The sequence below is a fragment of the Suncus etruscus genome, chromosome 9, assembly GCF_024139225.1.
Source record: "Suncus etruscus isolate mSunEtr1 chromosome 9, mSunEtr1.pri.cur, whole genome shotgun sequence".
NCBI lineage: Eukaryota > Metazoa > Chordata > Mammalia > Eulipotyphla > Soricidae > Suncus > Suncus etruscus.
The window spans coordinates 17,225,811-17,251,582 of NC_064856.1; the positions used below are offsets into that span (position 1 = coordinate 17,225,811).

The window sequence follows — 25,772 nt, forward strand, 5'->3', positions numbered from 1 at the left end:
AAAGCGCTCAAGACCTGAGTGGGCTCTAGGTCCAAATCTTAAAGGGTAAAGGGCCCCAAGACATTCACCAATTCACCACTGGCTCACCTGCCGTAAACACGCCGAGCAGGGACACAGCAGTGAACAGGAATCGGATCGAACAGACTTCCCTGAGGATCGGAAGGAGACTGAGGCCCGGGCCACCCCGTCTCCCCCGGCCCTCCAAGGGGCACCCCTGGGTTCCCCTTCTCGCTCTGACCTGCACACACTGACCAGCATGCCTCCCAGCAGGGAAAAGCCGACGTGCAGCGCCTGGGAGAGCGCGCCTGGGGAGGGAGAGGGGAGGGCTCAGGGCGCGGGCCCAGCTGGGGACGCGACGTCCACCGGAATTCGAGGAGGGCTCGGGCGGGGCACGGGCTGGGCCGGGGCGTGGGGCGCGGCCGTACTCAGCAAGCGCTTGGGCGGGCGCGGCGGCGTCGTCGCCCGACTCTCAGGCCCGGTCGCGAGGAGGTGGCGAGGCTCGTCAGAGGCTCCAGAGGACCCACAGGGTTCTGCGGGGAACCCAGGCGCGCCGTTGAGACCTCGCGAGGCGCGGGGCCCCCTCTTTCCCCGGGGTCCCACCTCAGAGCTCCCCGAGCCGAGCTCCCGTGACGGAGCTCTGCATTCTGAGCCTCGGAGACGCCCGGCCGGCCCGGCCCGGCCCACCCAGAGCCCGCCCTCCCTCCCGGCCGCCCGCAGGCTCCCGGCCCCAGGGCCACCGGAGACGGCGCTCTAGCCGGCGGCCAATCGCCGGGCTTCCCCGCCCCGTCCATCGCCGAGGCCCCGCCCTCCCCACGGCCCCGCCCCTCGGGGCTCGGCTCCGCCCTCCCCGAGGCCCCGCCCCTCACGGTTGCCTTGCCCCCGGCGGTCGCCTCCTTCGGTCGAGCGCGCGCGGCCCCGCAGCTGGCGGCGGGCGGCCCAGGGCCCAGGGCGGGGTCGCCGCCGCTCGAGCCCCGGCCGCGTCTGCCCGCGGGCTCCGCGGGCCCCAGCGCGACGCTGCCCCCGGACGTGGCGCTCCGGGAGCTGCTGCTGCCGTCGCTGTAGAAGTTGGGCGCGGCCCCGTGCGGGGGGCTCCGCCGCATCCTGACGCGGGGCCGCACCCCCACGGACGCCACCGTCGCCGCCCGTCCAGGCCCTTCGCCCACCGCCTGCCCCACGGCCTGGCCCGACCCCGCGGTCCGTGGGCTCGCTGCTGGCGTCACAGAGCCAGGCTGACGTCACTGACCCGACAGGTTAGAATTCCAAAATCCTGGGGCCGGAGGTCTGCCTTGCGCGCACCAGCCTAGGATGGACTGAGGTGTGATCCCCGGCCTCCCACAGGGTCCCCCAGGCCAGGAGCGATTTCTGAACGCAGAGTCAGTAGCCCCTGAGCATCACCGGGTGTGGCCGAAAATAAAAAAAAAAAGAAAGAAAGAAAAACAGAAGCCAACATCCTACTCTTAAGCCAGATCCCTTCTCCCTGGGAGTGATAGGAATTGTGAAGGGTTGAGACACCGCGTGAACTCAGACTGGGGTGAAGAGCCTGGTAGTTGGGGCCGGCGAGGTGGCGCTAGAGGTAAGGTGTCTGCCTTGCAAGCGCTAGCGTAGGACGGACCGCGGTTCGATCCCCCGGCGTCCCATAGGGTCCCCCCAAGGCAGGGGCGATTTCTGAGCTCACAGCCAGGAGTAACCTCTGAGCATCAAACGGGTGCCCCCCCCCACCAAAAAAAAAAGAACCTGGTAGTTAAGGTGCCACAAAACCTGGGGAGGAAGAAAAGCCTGAACACGGAAAGCTACAAATTCTAGTCCCCTCTCTGCCCTCCTTTGGTTCTCGGTTCCTCTTCATCAAAATGGGAGGACAACCCTTCCCCCAACATTTAGGAACTTGAGGTGAAACCTGACCCTCATTTAGAATTGGAACACACGTCTTTTGTCTGATGCTTTATAGGTCTCAAAAGTTAAGGGCTGGAGCTGGGTTTGATTTGTGACGCTGCCAGGGGAAAATGTTACTTTAAGCACCAAAAAACACCTGGGAAATAGGTACTCAACTTTCAGATCCCAGTATCAGAGGCCAGGTACAGAGCTGGAGCTCAGCCTTACCGGTGAGGAGAGCCCTACTCTCTATCCTTAGTATCATGATCTCCCAAGAAGTGTCAGGAGAGCCTGCCAGAATTTTTGGATGAGGCCCCAAACCAAATACCACAACATCATGTCTAGCTCAAACCCACAAAGCAAGACCTCTGAAGGCCTCATTTTTTGTTTGTTTTTGGGTCACACCCAGCAGCACTCAGGGCTCTATGCTCAGAAATCGCTCCTGGCAGGCTCGGGGGACCATCTAAGTGCCGGGCTTCAAACCTGCAAGGCAAACGCCCTACCTCCATGCTCTCTCTCAGGCCCTGAAAGCCTAATCTTATCTGTTACTCCGATATATTCCTAATGTGCAGGCCAAATTGAACCTTTGGGAGATTGGATCAGACTGAGGCTGGAGGAGGGAGAACATACGTCCATGCAATGGGGAAGAATGCCAGGTATATTGTTCAGTTTGATTTGACTCCTCACTCCTTTCATTCTGCTTCTCTAGCTCAGAGCTGATCATCCCTGGAGGGGCTTCCAGGAACTGGAGGAAGTATGTGGAGTCTGTTTAGAGATTCCCTTAGTCAGAAAACACACTTGGGTAATAGGCCCTTTGAGAGCAGCAGGACACTAAGCAGGCCCTGGAAGGCAAAGCCACTAGCATGGTCCCTGCTGCACCCTGCTCCCACACCATTGATGCTCGGCCTCACTCATCTGCGCAGGTCATGCCCAGTCAGCCCCACCAACGCAGATCTACGGTAGGGGTGAGTGTGGCTCCTAGACTCTAGGGTTCCCCTCTCCTCTGTTTTAAGCACACACAACCTCAACACTGCTTCTGGAGCCTAGGCAGGACTAAGGAGGGCAAGGAATAGTCTCAGACCCTTAGCAGCCTGTGTCTACCCAGTTCTGGTGCATAATAGCTTATCCCGTATGAATGAAAGAAATACTTAGTTTGCAACTGAAGACTTTCAAGGTTTCAGGAATAAAACCTTGGGATAGGGCTGTGATGGGGCAAAACACTCAGCTGGAGATAGTACACGGAGAAACTTGCCTTGCATGTGGTTAATCTGTATATTGCCTCCCCCCCTCACCCCACCCCACAGAACACCTCCAGGAATGATCCCTGAGAGAGTCAGGAATAAGCCCTGAGGACTGCTGGATGTGAGACACCCCACCCACTCAAAAGAACTGGACAAGACACCAGCAAATATTATCACAATCCATAGATTTCTCAATCTGGGCATGCTGACTGCTGACACGTGGAGAGGATGGAGTATGGGAAAACCACCAAAGGTCAAGAGAAAGGGGGTGGAGGTGGGGGTGAAGAGGGGTAATAGGGCCACTACGTCGTCTTCCCGAGATCGATTTTCTTCTGGATGGCTCGAGCAGAGTGATAGATGAGCGAGTCGATGAGTCCTGCCACTGGGGAGAGAGAAGGGCCTTGGTCCTGAATTCTCAGGCTAGTAGCTCTCCCTTGGATTATCCTTCTTCCAACCTGAACTCCAGGGTCTCTCCTGCCCCCAACATCAAGCAGCTGGTCTGGGGCTTCTCACCTGTGAACATGCCCCCGATGATGGCGCACACACCTGTCAGGAAGTGAGTGAAAGACCTGGCAAGAGGAAGAGGGGTCAGCAGGCTCCCCAAGTCCATGAGTCCCAGGCCCCTCCACTGGCCCCTCACCTGTGCTTTTCTGTTAGCTTCACCATCATGGGCGAGAGCTCGTAGAGCACAAAGACACCAGGCAGCCCCTGGTCACCCATCAGCCCATTGGCAACTTTCTCATGTCTAGTCACAGAGAACTGGTTTGTCCGCAGTACCTGGAACAGTGGGGAACTGGGCCAGGGTTCCTCGCCCATCAGCCCTCCCCTGCTTCTTCTACCTTGTGGCCTGGACATCAGCAGCAGACACAGAGGTCCTGGGCTGGCAGGCAGGCAGGCATCCCTGAAAGTCTAGGGATTCTGGGTACCCTATGCCACATCATCCAACTTTGCTCCCCTCCAGATGCCCAGTGTGCTCTCTGAGAAACCAGAGTGAGCAGCAGTTTTCCAAGGCCATGCCTGGCAAAGCGAGAGCTGCCCTTGTTGGCCCCTGGTCCCCAGCATTTCCCCTGGCTGCCAGCCCCAGGAGCAAGGTCACAAGACTAGCCAAGACTGAGCAAGACATGGACAGTGAGCACTGGGGACTATTTGACAGAACCAAGGCCGAGGCAGGTGCTGGCTCAGCTTTCACCTGTCTTCTGGGATCAGAGCAGCACTTCACCTCTGGACTAGCAGAGACTTGGGTTCTCCCCGTGAGTTCCCCCTACTTACCTCCCCATCCACCTTCATGTACACCGTGGGCACCACCTTCACGAAGTACTGGAACATCATGGAGGCTGCAGGGAGGAGACCATGGGGCGTGAACACAAGGCATGGGTGCTGGGTGGGCAGTAGTTGCAGGGGGCTAGCTCCCAGGCAGGTACCTTGTGGGGCAGTGACATTGGTGCGGTCAAGGGGGTTCACGATACCCGGGTAGTCCTCCCCGAATGACAGGTGCCGGATGTAGTGGGTCATGTTGATCTGCAGGTAACACCAGAGCTGGGGCCTTTGAACTTGAGCTCCCAGCACCCCACCCCAACGCTCCCCTGTCTGGAAGGCCCTGTAGCCCAGCAGTAGACACTGAGGCACTGAGGAAGAACCTTGTTTAGAACACCCCTGCCCCAACCTTGGAAATCTTTCTCAAGAGTCTACAGGTTCCTGACAGTGAGGCTGTGTCCAAACATCAGACACAGACCCACAGTAACTCTCAGGGGTTACTCCAGGCTCTGTACTCAGGAATCACTGTTGGCAGGCTCAGGGGACCAATGTAGGATGCCGAGGACAAAACACGCATCAGTGGCATGCAAGGGAAACACCGTACCAGTTCAAGCCCTGGTCAAATAATTATGTTTGGGAGCCTCTAAACTACCATTCCATCCCAGAAGGCCCCAACACAATGGCGTCAGCAACAGGTAACTCCACTTCCTCCCGGTACATACATTATCTAGGCCGAAGCTCTGCAAGTCGTGAACTAGGAGAGAAGGAGAAGAGTCTCTGGGGCGCAGGGCTCCCTCAGAGCCTCGCCCAGGCCCGACCCCACCCAGGTCTTTCTGGAACTTCATCCACCTACCCTGAAGCAGGGCCCTGCTTGAGAGCAGAGAAAAAGGGTCTGCCTTTGACCTGTGTGTGTGTGGGGTGATCCATGCCCTCCTCAGGTATCTTTATATCCCCAAGGCCTGCCTTGCACCCCTTAGTGGTCTCATGAGTGCTAAGGTCAACACTCAGTGAGTTTGTCTGAGACAGGGATCAGGGGCTTCAGCATCCTCTGCCCCAGAAGAAAATACTGGAGGCACAGGAATCCCGATCCCACCTGCTACAAGGAACCCCACTTCAAGGCCAAAGGGGCTTTAATGGTCACCCTGTAGCTAGACCCATCCGAAACTGCTCCTTTTGAGGGGTAGGCCTCTGCCCCCAGAGTAGTGGGGCTGGGAGAGTGCACTTACTTTCCACAGCATGTACTGCAGCATGGCAGAGGGAGAAGGGAGGAGGGAGAAAGATTCAGAGCTTCACAACGAGAACCACAGAGCAAGAAATGGGGCACAGGCCAGAGTGGAAGGTCCTGCATTTGCACGAGTCTGGACCACCACGCCAAAAAGCACCTGGCCCCTCAGAACCCGCACAGGTGACTGCGGAGAGCACCAGTGTCGTCGGCTGCTAATGCAGGAAATGAAAGCTCAGAAGGGTAAAAAGACGTTTTGTCAGAGTCCCGCACAGACAGCACTTTTTTTTTTTTTTTGGTGGGTCACACCCGGCAGTGCTCAGGGGTTATTCCTGGCTCCAGGCTCAGAAATTGCTCCTGGCAGGCACAGGGGACCATATGGGGTGCCGGGATTCGAACCGATGACCTCCTACATGAAAGGCAAACGCCTTACCTCCATGCTATCTCTCCGGCCCCCACAGACAGCACTTAAGGTCAGGAGGCAAACGGGCTGCCTGGCCCCTCAGCCTGTGCTTTTCACCCATCCCAGACCAATTGCAGGACCCAGCATAGGCTGAGGACCGGAGAGAGCATGGGGTAAGGTATTTGCCTTGCATGCAGAAGGATGGTGGTTCGAATCCTGGCATCCCGTGCCTGCCACGGACGATTTCTGAGCACAGAGCCAGGAGGAACCCCTGAGCGCTGGCGGTGTGACCCAAAGAACAACAACAAAAAAAAAGTAGCATAGGCTGAAATGACAGTATAGTGCATAGGTACTTGCTATTCATGCAACCGACCCAACTTTGATCCTCAGCATCCCATAAGGTCCCCCAAACCCGCAAGGCTGGACTCTCTCACTCACCGTGCACATGGGACTGCTGGAAGCTCTTCCCTGGGGCAAAGTGGAAATTCCCAGCGACCTATGGAGACAGCCCCCTCATTCTCTCCATTGACCCCACTGTGTCCTGCAGAAGGCTGAAGGAGCCAGCGGGGCATGGGAGGGCTCTGTTCTATACCTTGTTGACTTCCAAGAAGCCATAGACCTGGCAGCCCTCGTTCTTCTGTTCTTGCATCTTCTGGCTGAAGCCCTCCCGCTGGCACTGCTCGATGGTGTCTGGGTTCTTGAAGGCCCAGCCACGCCGGCGGTAGGCCTCCCGCACATCCTCGCATGTGTTACAGCATCTGCAGGCAGGATGCCGTTGGTCGAGAAACAGAAATGCATCAGTGGGAAGGAAGCTGCCCCCAGTCTTGCCCCCATGATCTTACTTTCCTGGGGTGAGCTTTCCCGGTGGCCACAGGACTTAAAACACAAAGAGAAAATGCACACTTCTCGTTCTGCCCAGGGTGAGAAGTTGAGGAATAGTCTGCAGTGGATGTTGGCATAATGCTAAGAACATAGCTGATGCCACTGTCACAAATCGTATGCTGCAAGGCTGCTAAAATGGTCTGATGTTACCTACAAGTTTACAATATGGGGCCAGATCAATAGTACAGCAGAGGCAACTTGCCTTGCATGCAGTTGACCAGGGTTCAATCCCTGGCATCCTACATGGTCCTGAGACCTGCTGGAAATGATCCCTGAGCACAGAGCCAGAAATAAGTCCTCAACAATGCTAGATGTGACACCTCCCTACCCAAAAATAACAACAACAACAACAACAGCAAAAGTTTAAAATATAAATTTTCAGGTGTGGTTTGTTTCCCCCCTGCAAGCCTCCCTGTCCTTCCCACTCAACTTCCCTCAAAACTTACAGAAGGGACTAGAGAGAGAGTACAGTGGGAAGGTTGCTTGCCTTGCATACAGCCAACCTAGCTTCAATCCCAGCATCCATATGGTTCCTAGCACTAGCAGGAGTGAACCAGAAGAGAGTAAACCCTGAGGACCCGGGTATGACTCAAAACCAAAAACCAAAAATCAAAAACAAACAAAACAAACAAACAACCCAGGGTGAGGAGCAATATAGCCCAGCAGGTAGGGTGTTTGCCTTGCACACGGCTAATCTAAGTTTTATTCCTGTATAGTCCCCTGAGCATACCAGGAGTAATTTCTGAGGGCAGAGCTAGGAGTATCCCCTCAGTGCTGCCAGGTGTGACTCCAAAAAAACAAAACAAAGAAAGCTGTGGGAGGGAAGGTCGAGGGGGTCTTGGTGCTTTTGGGCATTATCTGTGCAACATACAATGTACACACATCAGTCAAGTGGAAACACCACCTGCAGACTATCCTGAATGACTAAGTTCCCTTCAGAAGAGACAATATGGCATTTGGCCCGGATGGCTGGACTCCAGGCAGTGCCTCTGGAGACAGAGCAGAGACTACCTCAGCCTTGTCTGCAGAGCTTAGCCACACCAAAGCCAGTGACCAAGACCCACATCCTGCCCATTCATTCTGGGTCAAACCTCCCCACTGGCCAGGGAGCCCTGCTCCCCACAAATCCCTAGGTCTCATGGCCGGCTCACTTGATGTCTTCGGTCTCAGCACCATAGCAACTCTCGCAGCGATTAGGGTCCAGGGAGTCAGGATCGAACACTTTCACCTCGACTTTCCCAAGCTCTGAGGGGAATGAAGTGGTAGAGGTGTCAGCTGAGAACACAGTGACCCTCAACCCCACACGGTTCTGTCCACCTGCAGTTGGTGGAAGTCATAGCCAGTTATACAATAAAAGCACAAACAGTTTCACAAAGGCTGCTCCTTGTGAGGCAACAAAGCACAGGACTTTGTACTGAGGACTTTTGACACTGAAGAAGGTCCAGGGGTGCGAAGGTGGTTTGTTGCATGTTTCCTCCCATCCCCCCACACCACTCAACCTGAAGAAAACAAGCAGCTTCAGGAAAGAGGGTGTGTTTGCAATCGGTAGATTTCAACTCTACTCTGCCCTGTAAGCCCTTGCCCAGATCCCTGCTCTCCAACTGTGCTGGTGGAACTGGCCGCTTCAGTGACAATGTCCTGCCTCCTGTACTCCAGCAAACCTGCTTCAGCCAACTCACTCCCATGCTCACACTGGACTCTGACACAAGTGGTTACTCCAACTGTTTCAATTCAAGTGTCTCTGACCAATCCAACTTTCAATCATTTATCTATAAAGTGGTTTTTTGGGGGGAAGTCTGGATAGGTACAGTGGTTGTTGGTGACATGTAAGTGCTGGGGGACACTCCTGGCAGGCCTGAGGTAGGGGATCATTCAGAGTTGGGGATTAAACCAAACCCTCCCAAACCCAAACCCTCCCAAACCCAAAGCATGTGCTCGGTCCACTGACCTACCTCAGGAACTAATTCTTTTTTTTTTTTTTTTTTTGGTTTTGGTTTTTGGGTCACACCCGGCGGTGCTCAGGGGTTACTCCTGGCTGTCTGCTCAGAAATAGCTCCTGGCAGGCACGGGGGACCATATGGGACACGGGATTCGAACCAACCACCTTTGGTCCTGGATCGGCTGCTTGCAAGGCAAACGCCGCTGTACTATCTCTCTGGGCCCAGGAACTAATTCTTATTTTCACAGTTCACTCTTTCTAGTGCCTCAAATCCACCAATTGACAATGTCACCCATTCTTTTCTTCACTTCCCTCCTCACTAAAATTCCATGATTCAAATTGAGATAGCTTCTTCATGTTGCTGAGAAAGAACCCCTATCATATGCCTCTTACAAAAATTAGCCCAATTCTGGTTGGGCAAGCAGTAGGGAGTTTGCCTTGCCTGCACTGACCTAGACCCCTGGTGTCCCATATGGTTCCCCCAAGACAGGGTGATTTCTTTTTTTTTTTTTGTTTTTTTTGGGCCACACCCGTTTGATGCTCAGGGGTTACTCCTGGATATGCGCTCAGAAATCGCCCCTGGCTTGGGGGGACCATATGGGACGCCGGGGGATCGAACCGCGGTCCGTCCTATGCTAGCGCTTGCAAGGCGCCACCTTCCCGGCCCCTAAAAGCACTTTTTTTTTTTTTTTTTTTGTGGTTTTTGGGTCACACCCAGCAGTTGTCAGGGGTTATTCCTGGCTCCATGCTCAGAAATTGCTCCTGGCAGGCACGGGGGACCATATGGGACGCCGGGATTTGAACGGATGACCTTCTGCATGAAAGGCAAACGCCTTACCTCCATGCTATCTCTCCGGCCCAAGACAGGGTGATTTCTGAGTGCATAGCCAGGAGTAACCCGAGCGTCACCGCGTGTGGCCCAAAACCAAAAAAAAAAAAAAAAAAAAAAAAAAAGCCCAAAATTTATTTATTTTTTTATTTTGGTTTTTGGGTCACACCTGGCAGTGCTCAGGGACTCCTTCTGGCTCTATGCTCAGAAATCGCTCCTGGCAGGCACGGGGACCATATGAGACGCTGGGATTCAAACCACCGTCCTTCTGCATCTAAGGCAAACGCCTTACCGCTGTGCTATCTCTCCGGCCTGCCCAAAATTTATTTTAAAAAGAAACTTAAATATGGGGTCATGGATGTGGCTCAACAATAGGGTATATGTGGGGCCAGAGCAATAGCACAGCAGTTTGCCTTGCATGTGGCTGACCTGGGACAAACCTAGGTTCACTCTCTGGCAATACATATAGTCCCCTGAGCCTGCCAGGGGCGATTTCTGAGCACAGAGCCAGAAGTAACCTCTGAGTGCTGCCAGGTGTGGCCCAAAAACTGAAAAACAAACAAACAAACAAAAAAACCAAGAAACCAAAAAAAAAATAACAATAGAATACATATGTGAACTTGTGTTCAAGTCACCAATATTGAAAAACATAAAATTACAGTTTTGAGGACGAAACAATGAATGGTACAGCAGGTAAAAACCCAGGATCTACCCATAGCCATCCCAAATGGTCTCTCAAGCCTGTCAGGAGTGATTTCTGAGTGCAGAGCTAAGAGTAAGCCATGAGCACTGCTGGGTGACCTCTACAAAAAAAAAAAAAAAAAAAAAGACCCAAAAACCAGTAAAGTACATGTAATGAGTTTAGTTGCCAGTGTTGAAAAAATAAAAATTACAGTCCTAGGGACGAATCACTAGTACTGTGGGAAAAGCACAGCACATGACCAACCCAGGTTCTATCCCAGACACTCTTCACTTGATCTCCTGAGCACTGCCAGGAATGATTCCTGAGTGCAGAGCAAAGGAGAAGCCCTGAGCATAGCTGGGTATACATGTCTCTCACAAAAGAATTGTAAAATTATATTGTAAAATTCTCAATACTGTAAAATTCCTAGATAAAAAGAGAAAAGTTGGGGCCAGAGAGAGAGCATGGAGGTAGGGCATTGCATGCAGAAGGACGGTGGTTCGAATCCCAGCATTACATCTCAGGCATGAGCCTGCCAGGAGCAATTTAAACGTAGAGCCAGGAGTAATCCCTGAGCGCTGCTGGGTGTAACCCAAAAACCAAAAACCAAAAAAAAAAAAAAAAAGAGAAAAGTTCTTTATTGGCATTGGCAATGATTTTTTGGATATAATACCAGAAGCAGTGACAACACAAGCAGAAGCAAACAAGCAGGACTATTTTAAAATAATAAGCTTCTGGGCCATAGAAAGAGAGAGCATCAGGGTTATGGCACTTGCCTTGCTTCATGTCAGAGACAGAACCCTAATATGGAATTCAGCAGGACCAACCAGTCTTGTGTGGCAAGAATACATAACCTAAGGCATTGGCTAGCCCCAGAGCCCTAAGAAATATCACAGTTTCCTATCAGGCATACATTCCAGGAAGCTTATAATATCCTTGAAACTTCACTAACCCTGAGGTGTTCCTGTGCCCCTTGTGGCATGGAAAGATTACCTGTAAGATGACTTCTGTAATGCGAGCTGTTTTATCCTGCTTTCTCTCCACCCCCTGTAAAAATTGTGCTTAAAGGAAGCCTGTACCTATCAATAAACGGAGCCTTGACAAGCCTCGTTTTGCTTGGCCCCCTTTTTTCTCCCCATATTCTTTTTTTTTGTTTTGTTTTTGGGCCACACCCAGCAGTGCTCAGGGGTTACTCCTGGCTGTCTGCTCAGAAATAGCTCCTGGCAGGCACGGGGGACCATATGGGACACCGGGATTTGAACCAACCACCTTTGGTCCTGGATCGGCTGCTTGCAAGGCAAACGCCGCTGTGCTATCTCTCCGGGCCCTTTTTTTTTTTGGTTTTTGGGTTTCTCCCCATATTCTTTTCAGGCTGGGACCCCTCTGCACCCACGAGTAACGAAGTCCTGCAGGTCAGGACAGCTTCATGCCAGCCTTTTCAGCACTGTACAAGGTCCCCAGAGCACCATCAGGAATAGCCTGTGATTACTACAGAATGGAGTCCAAACAACCCCCATTCATAAAAAGATCTGTACAATAAAAGAAAAAAAAATCAACAAAATGAAAAGGCTATTATTTGGAGAAAATATTTGCAAGCTATGTATCTAAGGATTGGTTAATACCTAAAAATCTGTAAGTAGATGGGCCGGAGAAATAGTACAGCAGATAGAGCACTGCCTTGCATGTGCATATCAACCTGGGACTTATTCCCTGTACCATATATGGTCCTGTAGGCCTCACCAGGAGTGATCCCTGAGTTGTGCACCAATGGGTATGGCCCCAAAACAATAAATAAATAAAAATCCATAAAAAATTATGACTCATGGGCCAGAGCGGTAGGGAATCTGCCTTGCATGGACAACAGGGATGGACCAGGTTCAATCCCTGGCATCTCATATGGTCCCCTCGAGCCTGCCAGGAGCGATTTCTGAGTGGAGAGCCAGGATTAACCCCTGAGCACTGGGTGTGGCCATAAAACAAACAAACAAAAATATATATGCATACATACATATACATATATACATACACACAGAGGGCTAGAGAGAGAGTATAGCGGGCAGGGCACTTGCCTTGGCAAGTGTTCAATCCCTGGTAACCCATATGGTCCACTAAGCCCTGTAAGAAGTGATTCCCGAATACAGAAGCAAGAGTAAGCCCTGAACATCACTAGGGGTAACTCAAAACCCAATAAATGAAAAAAACATGCAAATGTCCAGGTCCATGAAAAGATCCTCAATATCATTTATTAAATCATCAGGAAAATGAAAAAAAACCACAATGAGGTATCACCTTACACCTGTCAAAGTAATTATTACTACAAGACAGGGGCTGGTGTGGTGGCACAGAGAGGTTGCTAGCCTAGGACGGACCGTGATTTGATCCCCTGGCGTCCCATATGGTCCCCCAAGTCAGGAGTGATTTCTGAGCACATAGCCAGGAGTAACCCTTGAGCATCACCAGATGTGTAGCCCCCGCCCCCAAAAAAGAAAAAAAAATAGACAGGAACAAATACAATATTTAAAATGAAGAACATGTAAAGTTAAATCAACAAATTTATCAGTATTTCAGTGGGCACAAAGGACCTGCCTTTGGTGGGCCATAGTTTGAGGACCCCAACCCGAGACTGAGATGAGGAGTCGAGAGGAAGAGAGAAGGAGGGGAGTCAGAGAGAGTGGCACACATTCCACACAGGTGTGTGTACTGTGGACCCTGGATGAGTCGGCTACAAAGCAGGAAAGGCAGTAGCGGCAAAAACACCTGAAGAGCCAGATAAATGTCCTGTGGCCTGTGGGTCATAGTTTAGGGACCTCTAATATAAAGTATACAATCAGTATGAGTTTGGTTCCTGGCACTTCTAAGTATAGTCCCAGTGGTGCCAACACTAGCCATGGCAGGCCACGCTCCACTAGGAATGGCCCCAATCCTTAAAAATGTACAGCTCAGGGGCCGGAGAGATAGCATGGAGGTAAGGCGTTTGCCTTTCATGCAGGAGGTCATCGGTTCGAATCCCGGCGCCCCATATGGTCCCCTGTGCCTGCCAGGAGCAATTTCTGAGCCTGGAGCCAGGAATAACCCCTGAGCACTGCCAGGTGTGACCCAAAAACCAAAAAAAAAAAAAAAAAAAAGTACAGCTCAGGGGCCGGACCAGTGGCACAAATGGAAAAGCATCTGCCTTGCCTACGCTAGCCTAGGATGAACCGCGTCTGATCCCCTGGCATCCCATATGGTCCCCCAAGCCAGGAGTAACCCCTGAGCATCACTGGGTGTGGCCCATAAACAAACAAACAAAAAAGTACAACCTGGGGCTGGAGCAGTGGCGCAAGCAGTAAGGCATTTGCCTTGCCTGCTCTAGCCTAGGACAGACTGCAGTTCAATCCCCTGGTGTCCAAAATAGTCCCCCAAGCCAGGAGTGATTTCTGAGCACATAGCCAGGAGAGACCCCTGAGTGTCACCGGGTGTGGCCCAAAAACTGGAAAAAAAAAAAAAAAAGTACAACTCTGGGGCGGAGCAATAGAACAGTGGGTAGGGTGTTTGCTTTGTATGCAGCAGATCTGGGTTTAATGACAGGCATCCCATATGATACCCTGAGCCAACCAGGAGTGATTCCTAAGTTCAGAGCCCAGGAGTTAGGGTACTTGCACATGGCTGGCCCTGGTTTCATCCCCAGCATCCCATATGGTACCCCCAAGCAAAACAATAAGTGAGTCTGAGTGCTAAGACAGTAAGTAACCCCTGAGCTTCGCTGGATGTGGGAGTAAGGCCTGCCAAACCAAATAAGAAATAAAGAAATGATTGACTAAATAGATAAATTAAGTGCCTGAACTGAGATCTGGGAGAGATGGTCTAGTGTAGTTATGGTTGACCTTTTTGAGCCCGAGTGCCCAAACTGCCGCACAAAACCAAAGAATTTCCTCAAAGTGCCAGCACGTCAATTAAACCTTAATAACAAGATTTTCGTATCAAAAAACTCTTTATAAATTTTATAAGTTTATTAATTTCGGGGCCCGGAGAGATAGCACAGCGGCGTTTGCCTTGCAAGCAGCCGATCCAGGACCAAAGGTGGTTGGTTCAAATCCCGGTGTCCCATATGGTCCCCCCGTGCCTACCAGGAGCTATTTCTGAGCAGACAGCCAGGAGTAACCCCTGAGCACCGCCGGGTGTGACCCAAAAACCAAAACCAAAACCAAAAAAAAAAAAAAAAAAAAAAAAAAGTTTATTAATTTCGGACCTTCCTGCGTGCCAGCTGCAAGGCCTTCGTGTGCCATAGTTGGCACACATGCCATAAGTTCGCCATCATGGGTTTAGTGTCTTCAGTCATCTGCCTTACAAGTGTTAGGTTCAAAGTTTGATACCCATATGCATCAAGGACACCCAGGCTAGAGAGAAAGCTCACTGGGTTACTGAATGCTTTATGCAGAGGCCTGAGTTCAATCTCTGGCACTGCAGGGTCCCAAGAGCACCGTCAGTGACAACCCTGAGCAACAAGACAAGAGAAGCTCCTAAACACAAAAAAAGAAATAGCAGGTACTCCAAATTTAAGACACCACTTCTGAGGCCGCTACATCTGTCACCCCATTGATCACCAGGGGTGGTGAGTGTTCTCTTGCCCACTCTCTGCTCCATGAGACTACCCAAAGCTGCGTACTGTTGAAAAGGATGGACTGTCCCAAAGACAGACAGACCGACCTATTCGTTGATGCAGGTTATCTGAGTAATTTTGCTCCTGTTAGAACCTCCAAATAAGTTGCTAGGTTTAAGACACCTCAAATCCTGCTATTTGCCCCAATCTGGCCTTAATCTCAATGATCACCAGCTCTTGGTACTTATATTCTTATTCTTTCCCCTCCTAGAGTGAACAGGACAGACTCTGTAACTGCTAGACTATTACAGACATGGGGACAAGTGATTTGTAAGGCGCAGGTGAAGTTACAAAAGAAATAGACTGGGGCCAGAGCGATAGAACAGCGGTAGGGCATTTGTCTTTCAGGAAGCCAACCCAGGACGGACCCCTGTTAGATTTCCGGCATCCCAAATAGTCCCTCAAGCCTTCCAGGAGTGATTTCTGAGCGAAGAGCCAGGAGTAATCCTAATCACCACCAGGTATAACCCAGAAAAATAAAAAATAAAAAAAATTTTAACAAAAGAAATAGACCTCCACTGTGCTATTTCCTGGATCTCCTGACCAGGGATGACCCACAAAGGGCTGTACTGAATGAGAAGCCCACATGGCAGCACCAAGGCATCCTGCCAGCACTTCTCTGTGTGAGCCAAACCTCCCAGAACAGAAACGCTCCAGTTTGCAACCAAACCATGGCTGAAGCCTGGCCAACAGCTTGACAGTGATTTTGTCACAGCCTCTAGGACAGATTCATTTGGCCAAGCAACGTCTTAATTCCTGCCCACAGAAACTGGCGGCAAAGTTTGTTATTGTCAGTTATGTTAAGTTTCTGTGCTATAAAAGCAAGTATGGAAGATGGTGGTTTTTTTTTTGGATGCTCTGGTACACAATAATGGCTACATAACATTCCCCCACTTCTCCTATAGAATAATCTTCTTAAGTCATCCTCCATCTCTCTTTTTTTTTTTTATTGGGGGGGACACACCTGGTAACACTCAGGGATTACTCCTTTGGCTATGTGCTCAGAAATCACTCTTGGCTTAGGGGACCATATAGGAAGCCAGGGATCGAACCGAGGTGCATCCTGGTTCAGCTGCATGCAAGGCAAACATCCTACCACGGTGCTATCACTCCAGTCCCCATCCTCCATCTCAAGTTGCTCAGCTGTTCAAGCCATTCACCCAGATTCTTTCTCTCTCTGTTTTTTGTTTGTTTTGTCTTGAGGCCACACCTAGTGATGCTCAGGAGTTATTCCTGGCTCTGCACTCAAGAATCACTCCTAGCAGTGCTTGGGGATCCATATGGAATGCCAGAAATCGAACCTGGGTTGGCTGCATACAAAAGATAAGCCCTACTCTCTATACTACTATTCCAGCCCTAAGGACTCTCTTCTTACATCTCACTTACAGCCCTGTAGCAAAGCCTACTGATATCCAACATAAATATCTTGAACAAAGAATGAAGTTTGCCAACAGATCAATCCCTAAGTTATGAAAATAAGATTTCCAAGAAAACTTTTGGTACAGTGGGAAAGGGAATTAAATGAAGGCACTGGGAGGCTGCCTTAAGGGAATTAAAAGTGAATACTAACTATACCAAGCATTTTACACTTCTACTTCATTTAACCCTACCATTCTAGTAACAGAAAATAGCCCAGTGACTAAAGCCTTTGCCCAGCAAGATAGGGTTAAGTTCAAATCCTGTTGCTGGCACATAACACCAAGGCAATTCTGAAAGCTCTGCTGCTTGGGATTCTATGAGAAAGAGCCAGGAGATAGCCAAGTGGCTTAAAAAGTTCCCAGGGCATGGGGGCTGGAGAGATAGCACAGCAGTAGAGCATTTGCCTTGCAAGCAGCCGATTCAGGGTAGATGGTGGTTTGAATCCCGGCATCCCATATGGTCCCCTGTGCTTGCCAGGAGTGATTTCTGAGCACAGAGCCAGGAGTAATCCCTGAGAGTGTCTGGGTGTGACCCAAAAAGCCAAAAATAAATAAATAAATAAAAAATGTTCCCAGGGTAGCCCAGAGAGATAGCATGGAGGTGGAACATTTGCCTTGTATGCAGAAAAACTGTGATTCAAATCCTGGCAGCCCATATGGTTCCCTGAGACTGCTAGGAGCGATTTCTGAGCATAGAGCCAGGAGGAACCCCTGAGCGCTGCCGGGTGTGACACCCCCCCCCAAAAAAAAAACCCAAAAACCAAAACAAAACAAAAAAAAATGTATTGGGCCGGAGAGATAGCATGAAGGTAGGGCGTTTGCCTTGCACATAGGATGATGGTTTGAATCCCGACATCCCATATGGTTCCCTGTGCCTGCCAGGGACGATTTCTGAGCGCAGAGCCAGGAATAACCCCTGAGCGCTACTGGGTGTGATCCCAAAACAAAAGTTCCCTGGGCAAGAATGAGGCCATGATCCCCCGTGCCTGCCAGGAGCTATTTCTGAGCAGACAGCCAGGAGTAACCCCTGAGCACCGCCGGGTGTGGCCCAAAAATCAAAAAAAAAAAAAAAAAAGAATGAGGCCATGAGATCAATCCCTAGTACTGCTTAAGATACCAAAGTGATCCTAATGAAATACTTCCAGGGTGAAGAAATAAAGGAAAAAAAGAAAAAAAAAAGTACGAGGCCACAGAGATAGCACAGTGGTATGGCGTTTGTCTTAGACGCAGAAAAACGGTGGTTCGAATCCCGGCATCCCACATGGTCCCCCGAGCCTGCCAGGAACAATTTCTGAGCACAGAGCCAGGAGTAACCCCTGAGCACTGCTGGGTGTGACCCAAAAGTCAAAAACCAAAATATATATATATATATAAACTCTTGGGGTCAGGGAGATGGTGCGCAAAGAGCTGGAGCATATGCTTTGCATATTCAATCCTGGCACTGCAGGTCTGCTAAGCACTACAAGGGGTGACTCCTGAGCACCACCATGTGTACATTCCGTGTGTATGTGTGTGTTTGTGTGTCTACACACATGTATATAAAATGCTTAACCTGCACTGCATTCAGCCAATGGGAGGAGAAAGCAAACACCCAGAGAAGGTTGGATCCATGAAGAGTTCTGCCCAAGTCAATAGCACATAGGACACAAGCTCAAACTTCTGCTATGCAAACCAAGAGAGGCAGGGCATGGGGACCTCTGAGAATGGCAACCAAATAGATTCTATGCTTTAAAGAGAGGCGAAAAGGTAGCCCTTTCTGCTTCTTAACTGAAAAGTAACCCAACTTGTGTGTCTTAGCTATTTCAGTGTCACTGTCATATGCAGAAGGCAGATCTTGGGTATATCCGAACCTAAGACCTGGCCCCTTCCCCAGTTACCATGCCGCTCTGCCTCTGAGCTCACGGGGACGCCATCCTTATCCAGCCGCTGCTTGAATAGGTTGTGTTCCACATCCAGCTGCTGTTCCCCAGCCACATCCATGGCATCAATGCTCAGATCTGGAAGCAGGAAGTCAAAGTAAGGGAGCAGCATGCTAGGGGGGTGTGTGTGTGTGTGTGTGTGTGTGTGTGTGTGTGTGTGTGTGTGTGTGTGTGTGTGTGTGTGTGTGTGTGTGTGTGTGCAGCAGCATGCTAGGGGTGTGTGTGTGTGTGTGTGTGTGTGTGTGTGTGTGTGTCAAGGCCAGAACCGTTGTGTTCCACATCCAGCTGCTGTTCCCCAGCCACATCCATGGCATCAATGCTCAGATCTGGAAGCAGGAAGTCAAGGTAAGGGAGCAGCATGCTAGGGGCGTGTGTGTGTGTGTGTGTGTGTGTGTGTGTAGAGGCGTGTGTGTGTGTGTGTGTGTCTCAAGGCCAGAACCGTTGTGTTCCACATCCAGCTGCTGTTCCCCAGCCACATCCATGGCATCAATGCTCAGATCTGGAAGCAGGAAGTCAAAGTAAGGGAGCAGCATGCTAGGGGTGTGTGTGTGTGTGTGTGTGTGTGTGTGTGTGTGTGTGTGTGTGTGTGTGTGTGTGTGTGTGTGTGTGTGTGTGTGTGTGTGTCAAGGCCAGAACCGTTGTGTTCCACATCCAGCTGCTGTTCCCCAGCCACATCCATGGCATCAATGCTCAGATCTGGAAGCAGGAAGTCAAGGTAAGGGAGCAGCATGCTAGGGGCGTGTGTGTGTGTGTGTGTGTGTGTGTAGAGGCGTGTGTGTGTGTGTGTGTGTGTGTGTCTCAAGGCCAGAACCGTTGTGTTCCACATCCAGCTGCTGTTCCCCAGCCACATCCATGGCATCAATGCTCAGATCTGGAAGCAGGGCAGCATGCTAGGGGCGTGTGTGTGTGTGTGTGTGTGTGTGTGTGTGTGTGTGTGTGCGTGCCACATCCATGGCAGGGCAGCATGCTAGGGGCGTGTGTGTGTGTGTGTGTGTGTGTGTGTGTGTGTGTGTGCAGCAGCATGCTAGGGGTGTGTGTGTGTGTGTGTGTGTGTGTGTGTGTGTGTGTGTGTGTGTGTCAAGGCCAGAACCGTTGTGTTCCACATCCAGCTGCTGTTCCCCAGCCACATCCATGGCATCAATGCTCAGATCTGGAAGCAGGAAGTCAAGGTAAGGGAGCAGCATGCTAGGGGCGTGTGTGTGTGTGTGTGTGTGTGTGTAGAGGCGTGTGTGTGTGTGTGTGTGTCTCAAGGCCAGAACCGTTGTGTTCCACATCCAGCTGCTGTTCCCCAGCCACATCCATGGCATCAATGCTCAGATCTGGAAGCAGGAAGTCAAAGTAAGGGAGCAGCATGCTAGGGGTGTGTGTGTGTGTGTGTGTGTGTGTGTGTGTGTGTGTGTGTGTGTGTGTGTGCGCAGCAGCATGCTAGGGGTGTGTGTGTGTGTGTGTGTGTGTGTGTGTGTGTGTCAAGGCCAGAACCGTTGTGTTCCACATCCAGCTGCTGTTCCCCAGCCACATCCATGGCATCAATGCTCAGATCTGGAAGCAGGAAGTCAAGGTAAGGGAGCAGCATGCTAGGGGCGTGTGTGTGTGTGTGTGTGTGTGTGTGTAGAGGCGTGTGTGTGTGTGTGTGTGTCTCAAGGCCAGAACCGTTGTGTTCCACATCCAGCTGCTGTTCCCCAGCCACATCCATGGCATCAATGCTCAGATCTGGAAGCAGGAAGTCAAAGTAAGGGAGCAGCATGCTAGGGGTGTGTGTGTGTGTGTGTGTGTGTGTGTGTGTGTGTGTGTGTGTGTGTGTGTGTGTGTGTGTGTGTGTGTGTGTGTGTCAAGGCCAGAACCGTTGTGTTCCACATCCAGCTGCTGTTCCCCAGCCACATCCATGGCATCAATGCTCAGATCTGGAAGCAGGAAGTCAAGGTAAGGGAGCAGCATGCTAGGGGCGTGTGTGTGTGTGTGTGTGTGTGTGTGTGTAGAGGCGTGTGTGTGTGTGTGTGTCTCAAGGCCAGAACCGTTGTGTTCCACATCCAGCTGCTGTTCCCCAGCCACATCCATGGCATCAATGCTCAGATCTGGAAGCAGGGCAGCATGCTAGGGGCGTGTGTGTGTGTGTGTGTGTGTGTGTGTGTGTGTGTGTGTGTGTGTGTGTGTGTGCCACATCCATGGCAGGGCAGCATGCTAGGGGTGTGTGTGTGTGTGTGTGTGTGTGTGTGTGTGTGTGTGTGTGCCACATCCATAGCATCAATGCTCAGATCTGGAAGCAGGGCAGCATGCTAGGGGCACGTGTGTGTGTGTGTGTGTGTGTGTGTGTGTGTGTGTGTGTGTGTGTGTCAAGGCCAGAACCGAAAGCCTGAGGCGTGGCTTGGACGCTCACCCCGAGAACTTCGAGACCTCAACTCCCACCCACCCAGAGCCAGGCACTCACAGGCACAAGGCATGTGCGGGAAAAGGACATCGATGTTGATCTTCAGCTTATCTCCCCGCGACTTGTCCACGTAGAGCTCCGGGTGCACCTGGCACAGACGAGCTACCTCAGTGAAGATCCGGCCCGCGTGTCTCCCGCCGACGGCACCTCCCCGCCCCGCTCACCTCGGTCGTGAGGTAGTACTGCAGCTCGGACAGGAACAGCAGCAGCATGAGGAGGCCGCTCACGATGGTCACTGAGGGCAGAGAACCAGGCTCAGGCTCGGCCTCGGGCAGGCCAGGCGCCGTGCAGGGGCCCGGGCCAAGCCCCAGGGCACCCCCGCCCCGTAACCCCGGCCTCGCGGTGGCCTACCCGTGGCGCCCCCGCAGGTCTTAACCCGGAAGTCCTCCAGAGTCTTGGGGTAGGCATCGAACTGCTTGAGCTTCCCCAGCGCCTCCATGGGGACCGGACGGGAAGGGGAGGCCGGCCCGCCCGCCCCGCCAGCGCCCGCTTCCGGTCCGGAGGCCGGGCCACGCCCCCGCCGCGCGCAGGCGCGGCGCTGCACCTGCCAGGCCCCGCCCCGCTCCCGGGCGGCTCCGCCCTTCGCGCGGCCACGCCCTCCCCGCAGGCCACGCCTCCGGGAAGGTGGGGAAGGCTCGCGCGCACCTGGGTGTAGCAGGGCTCTTTTTTAAAATTTATTTCATTTTATTTTGGGGGGGTTTGGGCCACACCCGGTCACGCTCAGGGGGTTTTCTTGGCTATGCGCTCAGAAATCGCTCCTGGCTAGGGAGACCACATGGGACCCCGGGGATCGAACCCAGGTCCATTCTGGATCTGCTGCGTGCAAGGCAAACGCCCTACCTGCTGTGCTATCGCTCGGGCCCCCAAGGGTGTTGCAGGTCTCTAACGATGAAGCAGCAATTGCGTCTGCCTTTGTGTCAGTCACTGCACTAATAGGCTCACATGATTCTTTTTCTTTTTCTTTTTGGTATTTAGGCCACACCCCGCAGCGCTGCGCTCATGGGTTCCTCCTGGCTCTGCACTCAGAAATCGCTCCTGGCAGACTCGGGGACCATATGGGTCCTGGGTCGGCCTGCTGTGCTGTCGCTCGGCCCTTACACGATTATTCTTGAAATATTTTGGGATATCCTAGAATGTTGATTTTCAATGTTCCCCACCAGCAACATATCTCCTGCTAACTGGTTAGAAAAGCAAACTATTGGGCCAGAGTCAGAAACTAGCAGTGGCTTCCCGGGTTAGCCGGAGCGGGTGGGTGAGACCTCAGCCTATGATGTGGCTCTCTGTGTACGGAAAAGAAATAACATGCCCTAGAGCTTAGTCTGACAGGGATTGATGCCAAGGTGGATCTTCCAGGCTTCAAAGTGCTCTAGGATCTAGGGTCTTTAGGATTGATTTTACTCATCTCAGTGCTTCTCCTGAGCATGGCTAGCACAGGGAATGGTTTGTCATTTTCATGACATAGAGATAAATTTTGATAAAGAGGAGGCACAGGGACAATGGGAGTCCTAGAATAAAATGCCGTACTTGATGGGTCACAAAAGATTTCCAGGAAAAGGAGGGACACTGAAGCCTTCTGTCCGGAGACTAGAGAAACTGGACAATGCCAGAGGCCCCCTTCTTCCAGGGCAGCAGTTTGTCAACTGAAGGACTTTGTCAAAAAACAGTTTGTCAAAAGAAGGACTGGACTAACACTGAAAATTAACTGGGACCAGAGAAATAATACAGTGGTAGGGCATTTATTTGTCTTGCACACAGAGTTTGATCTTTGCACCACATAGTCACGCCAGGTGCGATACTTGGGAAGAGCCAGGATTAAACCCTGAGCACTGCCAGGTGTGGCAAAAAGGACAAAAATCAGTGACAATATTACCACCTGTTATAATCCAGTCAAAGAACCTTAGGAAGTAGCTGTTACCACTTTTATTAAGGTAGCAGAAGTATAATAAGGTTAGACTTTTCATCAGTCAGAAGTTGCTCCTGGCAGGCTTAGGGGACCATATGGGATGCTTGTGTTGGCTGAATGCAAAGCAAACACCTTACCACTGTGCTATTGCTCCAGCCCCACAAGAGATAAATGCTTTGACTTTTTCTGAAATATAAACACCATTAAAATAGGGACACTTGAAAAAGGCAAAGATACACTACATCAATCTTTCTGGGGCTGGAGTGATAGCATAGTGGATAAGGCATTTGCCTTGCATGTGACTGACTGGAGTTTGATTCCCAGCATCCCATATGGCCCCGAGTCTGCCAGGCATGATTTCTGAGCACAGAGCCAGGAGTAACCTCTAAGCGGCGCCAGATGTGGCCCAAAACAAAAAGTTGTAAGTTCATTTGAAAAGAAATTTTACCATGATATAAAAATCTTATTCAGGAACAACAAATTATAAATAATTATTTTTTGTTTTATTTATAGCTCCTGGGCCCGGAGAGATAGCACAGCGGTGTTTGCCTTGCAAGCAGCCGATCCAGGACCAAAGGTGGTTGGTTCAAATCCTGGTGTCCCATATGGTACCCCGTGCCTGCCAGGAGCTATTTCTGAGCAGACAGCCAGGAGTAACCCCTGAGCACCGCCGGTTGTGGCCCAAAAACCAAAAAAAAAAAAAAAGAAATAGCTCCTGGCAGGCACGGGGGACCATATGGGACACCGGGATTCGAACCAACCACCTTAGGTTCTGGATCGGCTGCTTGCAGGGCAAGCACCGCTGTGCCATCTCTCCGGGCCCCGACTTGAAAAGTTTTGAGATTTTGAGGCAGTCATTCATTTGCACTGGAAAGCAGGGAACTTCAATCCCTATTGGGAACTTAATGATGGCTCTGCTCATCAGTCTTCAGAGTGAAATACAGGATTGTGCTCTTGAGTTACACCTAGCTTTAACACCGACCAGAAGGGCTGAACTGCTGAAACTCTACAGCAGCCTTTGAGACCTTGATCCTCTTCAGATCTTGAGCTGCTCCGCCAGGTGCTTCAGGGGGCTCATGCTGACCCCAGAAGACATGGTGGCTATGATCTTCATTATGATTTTTTTGTTTTTGTTTTTTGGGTCACACCCGCCAGCACTCAGGGGTTACTCCTGGCTCTATGCTCAGAAATCGCTCCTGGCAGGTTGGGGGTGGCTCAGGCATATGGGATGCTGGGATTCGAACCACTGACCTTCTGCATGCAAGGCAAATGCCTTACCTCCATGCTATCTCTCTGGCCCCTCATTATGTTTTTTAATACTTCCTGTATACTAGGACAGAAAATAACTTGATAATAGTGGGGAAGAGGGTGGATGAAAGAGTAGATTTGGAGAGAAATCAAGCTAGTGCTTGGTGTTCTGGCTTCAGGAACTGATGAGTGAGACCTGTTACTGAGAAAAAAATGTCTTGGGGGCTCGGAGAGATAGCACAGCGGTGTTTGCCTTGCAAGCAGCCGATCCAGGACCAAAGGTGGTTGGTTCGAATCCCGGTGTCCCATATGGTCCCCTGTGCCTGCCAGGAGCTATTTCTGAGCAGACAGCCAGGAGTAACCCCTGAGCACCACAGGATGTGACCCAACCCCCCCCCCCCTCAAAAAAAAAAGGTCTTGGGAACTGATGAGATGTGAGTTCAGTCTCAGCTCGTCCAATGAGAGAGGTTTCACACTTCCACATGGGAGCTCTATAGACTGCTGGGACAGCTGAATTCTAGAGAACACAAGGAGGGCTGAGTGGAAATTCTCACAGAAATAGTGAAGTTCCCATTGAGCTCCCTTCAGTCTTCTTGTCCATAATCTAAGTCTCCAAGATGCAGAGGTCAGGAAGATGGATACACTTTTATCTTGAGTGCAAGGATTGGTGGCCGGTGTATTAGACAGGAGGCCAAAGGGGTTGTTCACAATGTGTACTTTGTGATGAGGTCTGTGGTATAAATGACTACTAACATGATGGCATGAGACCTAGCTTTCTTTCTCGGGGGGAAGAGTTTGGGACTCACCATATGTTTTATCTGTTTATTCTGGCTCATCCAGACTCTCTTTGGAGGTAAGGCAGGAGAGAGCACTGGGAGGGCTGGTGTGGATTTCTGGAGTCATGGAGGCTGAAGGACAGAATATTTGGGGTTATTTGTGGCCTAAGTCCTTTACCCCATTCCCAAGGTTAAGAAGTTAGCTCCAGCCCTGGAGCCAAAGCCTATGCTACACATGAGGCACCTTTGCAAGATTTTTGTCATGTAGGTCTTTTGGGTCATCAACTTGTCACTGATGGTCTCCTATCTGAATCAAAAATCTGAATCAGCTCCTCAGGAAAAAAAAATGGATGTGCTTGGCCCCATGGCACTACCACTGTGACTGGGTTAAGCTTGTGAAATGTGACTACCCATCCAAAACCTGCTTCTGTCCACTCAGGGCAAGAAAGGGGAGCTTGTTTGCTGCATGTTACAAGAAGGGCCAGAGAGCCCATATCCTCTGATGCTGTGTTGTGCTGATTGGTAAGTGGTCAACTCAGCCCCTTCCATCAGTCCCTCTCCTTCTGGTTCCCCAAGCTTGGGCACTGAACCCTGTCTTAGCCCCAGCTGCGTGGCCCTCCTACTCTCAGAGAATCACTCCTGCACAGGGATCTCCCTACTCAGCTCTTCCCTTTTTCCGCTGGGAGCTGAGACTGGGCCACACTCCCTGATAATCTCCAGCTCTTCCCGGCGCTTGAACACAGCATGTGAACTCAGAAAAATGTGGAAGAAGCTGTTCATAGCACTGACCAGGCCCTCTCTTGGCTTCTTGGATGTCTATTGTGGCACTTGTGCTTTACTGGGCAACAGAAGGTCTTGTGAGTGCCTGAGCTCAAGGATGATTGATGTTCACTCCCACACCATGCTTCTCAGGTGTGTGCCAAGAAGGATGGGGAGAAAGGCCCACCTTGCCCCAAGTTCTGCTAGTTTCTTCTTCCCTTCCCAGAAGAGAAATAGCCTCCATCTGGAGTGCCAGGAACCAAACCACAGGGCAGTCTGCTTCTGGTCCACTGAGGACCACAGCGCCTAGACACACTACTAAGCCTCTCATGGAGGAATTATAGCTGAGGGGGTCTGACCACCT

At 51.3% G+C, this 25,772-nt stretch overlaps 1 protein-coding gene across 2 annotated transcripts; it reads right to left on the minus strand.

Annotated features, from left to right (window-relative positions):
* Positions 1-3,278: 3,278 nt before the first annotated feature.
* ERGIC3 (ERGIC and golgi 3) lies at positions 3,279-21,192 on the minus strand. Of its 2 annotated transcripts, XM_049779294.1 has the most exons (14): positions 21,074-21,192; positions 20,887-20,957; positions 20,723-20,810; positions 18,256-18,375; positions 8,023-8,116; positions 6,582-6,747; positions 6,428-6,485; positions 5,591-5,605; positions 5,087-5,118; positions 4,532-4,628; positions 4,380-4,444; positions 3,751-3,887; positions 3,624-3,679; positions 3,279-3,492 (listed from the first exon to the last, which is right to left on the minus strand). In XM_049779294.1, exons 1-14 carry the CDS (start codon positions 21,159-21,161, stop codon positions 3,413-3,415), a joined length of 1,167 nt encoding a protein of 388 aa, XP_049635251.1. In that variant the 5' UTR covers positions 21,162-21,192; the 3' UTR covers positions 3,279-3,412. The 2 variants fall into 2 exon arrangements, with proteins under 2 accessions (XP_049635251.1, XP_049635252.1); XM_049779295.1 differs by lacking the exon at positions 5,591-5,605.
* Positions 21,193-25,772: the final 4,580 nt, after the last annotated feature.

What these genes read in the sequence shown, in the direction of transcription:
- ERGIC3 (XM_049779294.1), bottom strand. Translation starts at nt 21,161, where the DNA reads ATGGAGGCGCTGGGGAAGCTCAAGCAGTTCGATGCCTACCCCAAGACT. An exon ending in AGAGCTTCGGCCTAGATAAT is followed by an intron (nt 4,629 to 5,086) that starts GTATGTACCGGG and finishes TGTTACCTGCAG; the next exon opens with ATCAACATGACCCACTACAT. An exon ending in AAGCTAACAGAAAAGCACAG is followed by an intron (nt 3,680 to 3,750) that starts GTGAGGGGCCAG and finishes TCCTCTTGCCAG; the next exon opens with GTCTTTCACTCACTTCCTGA.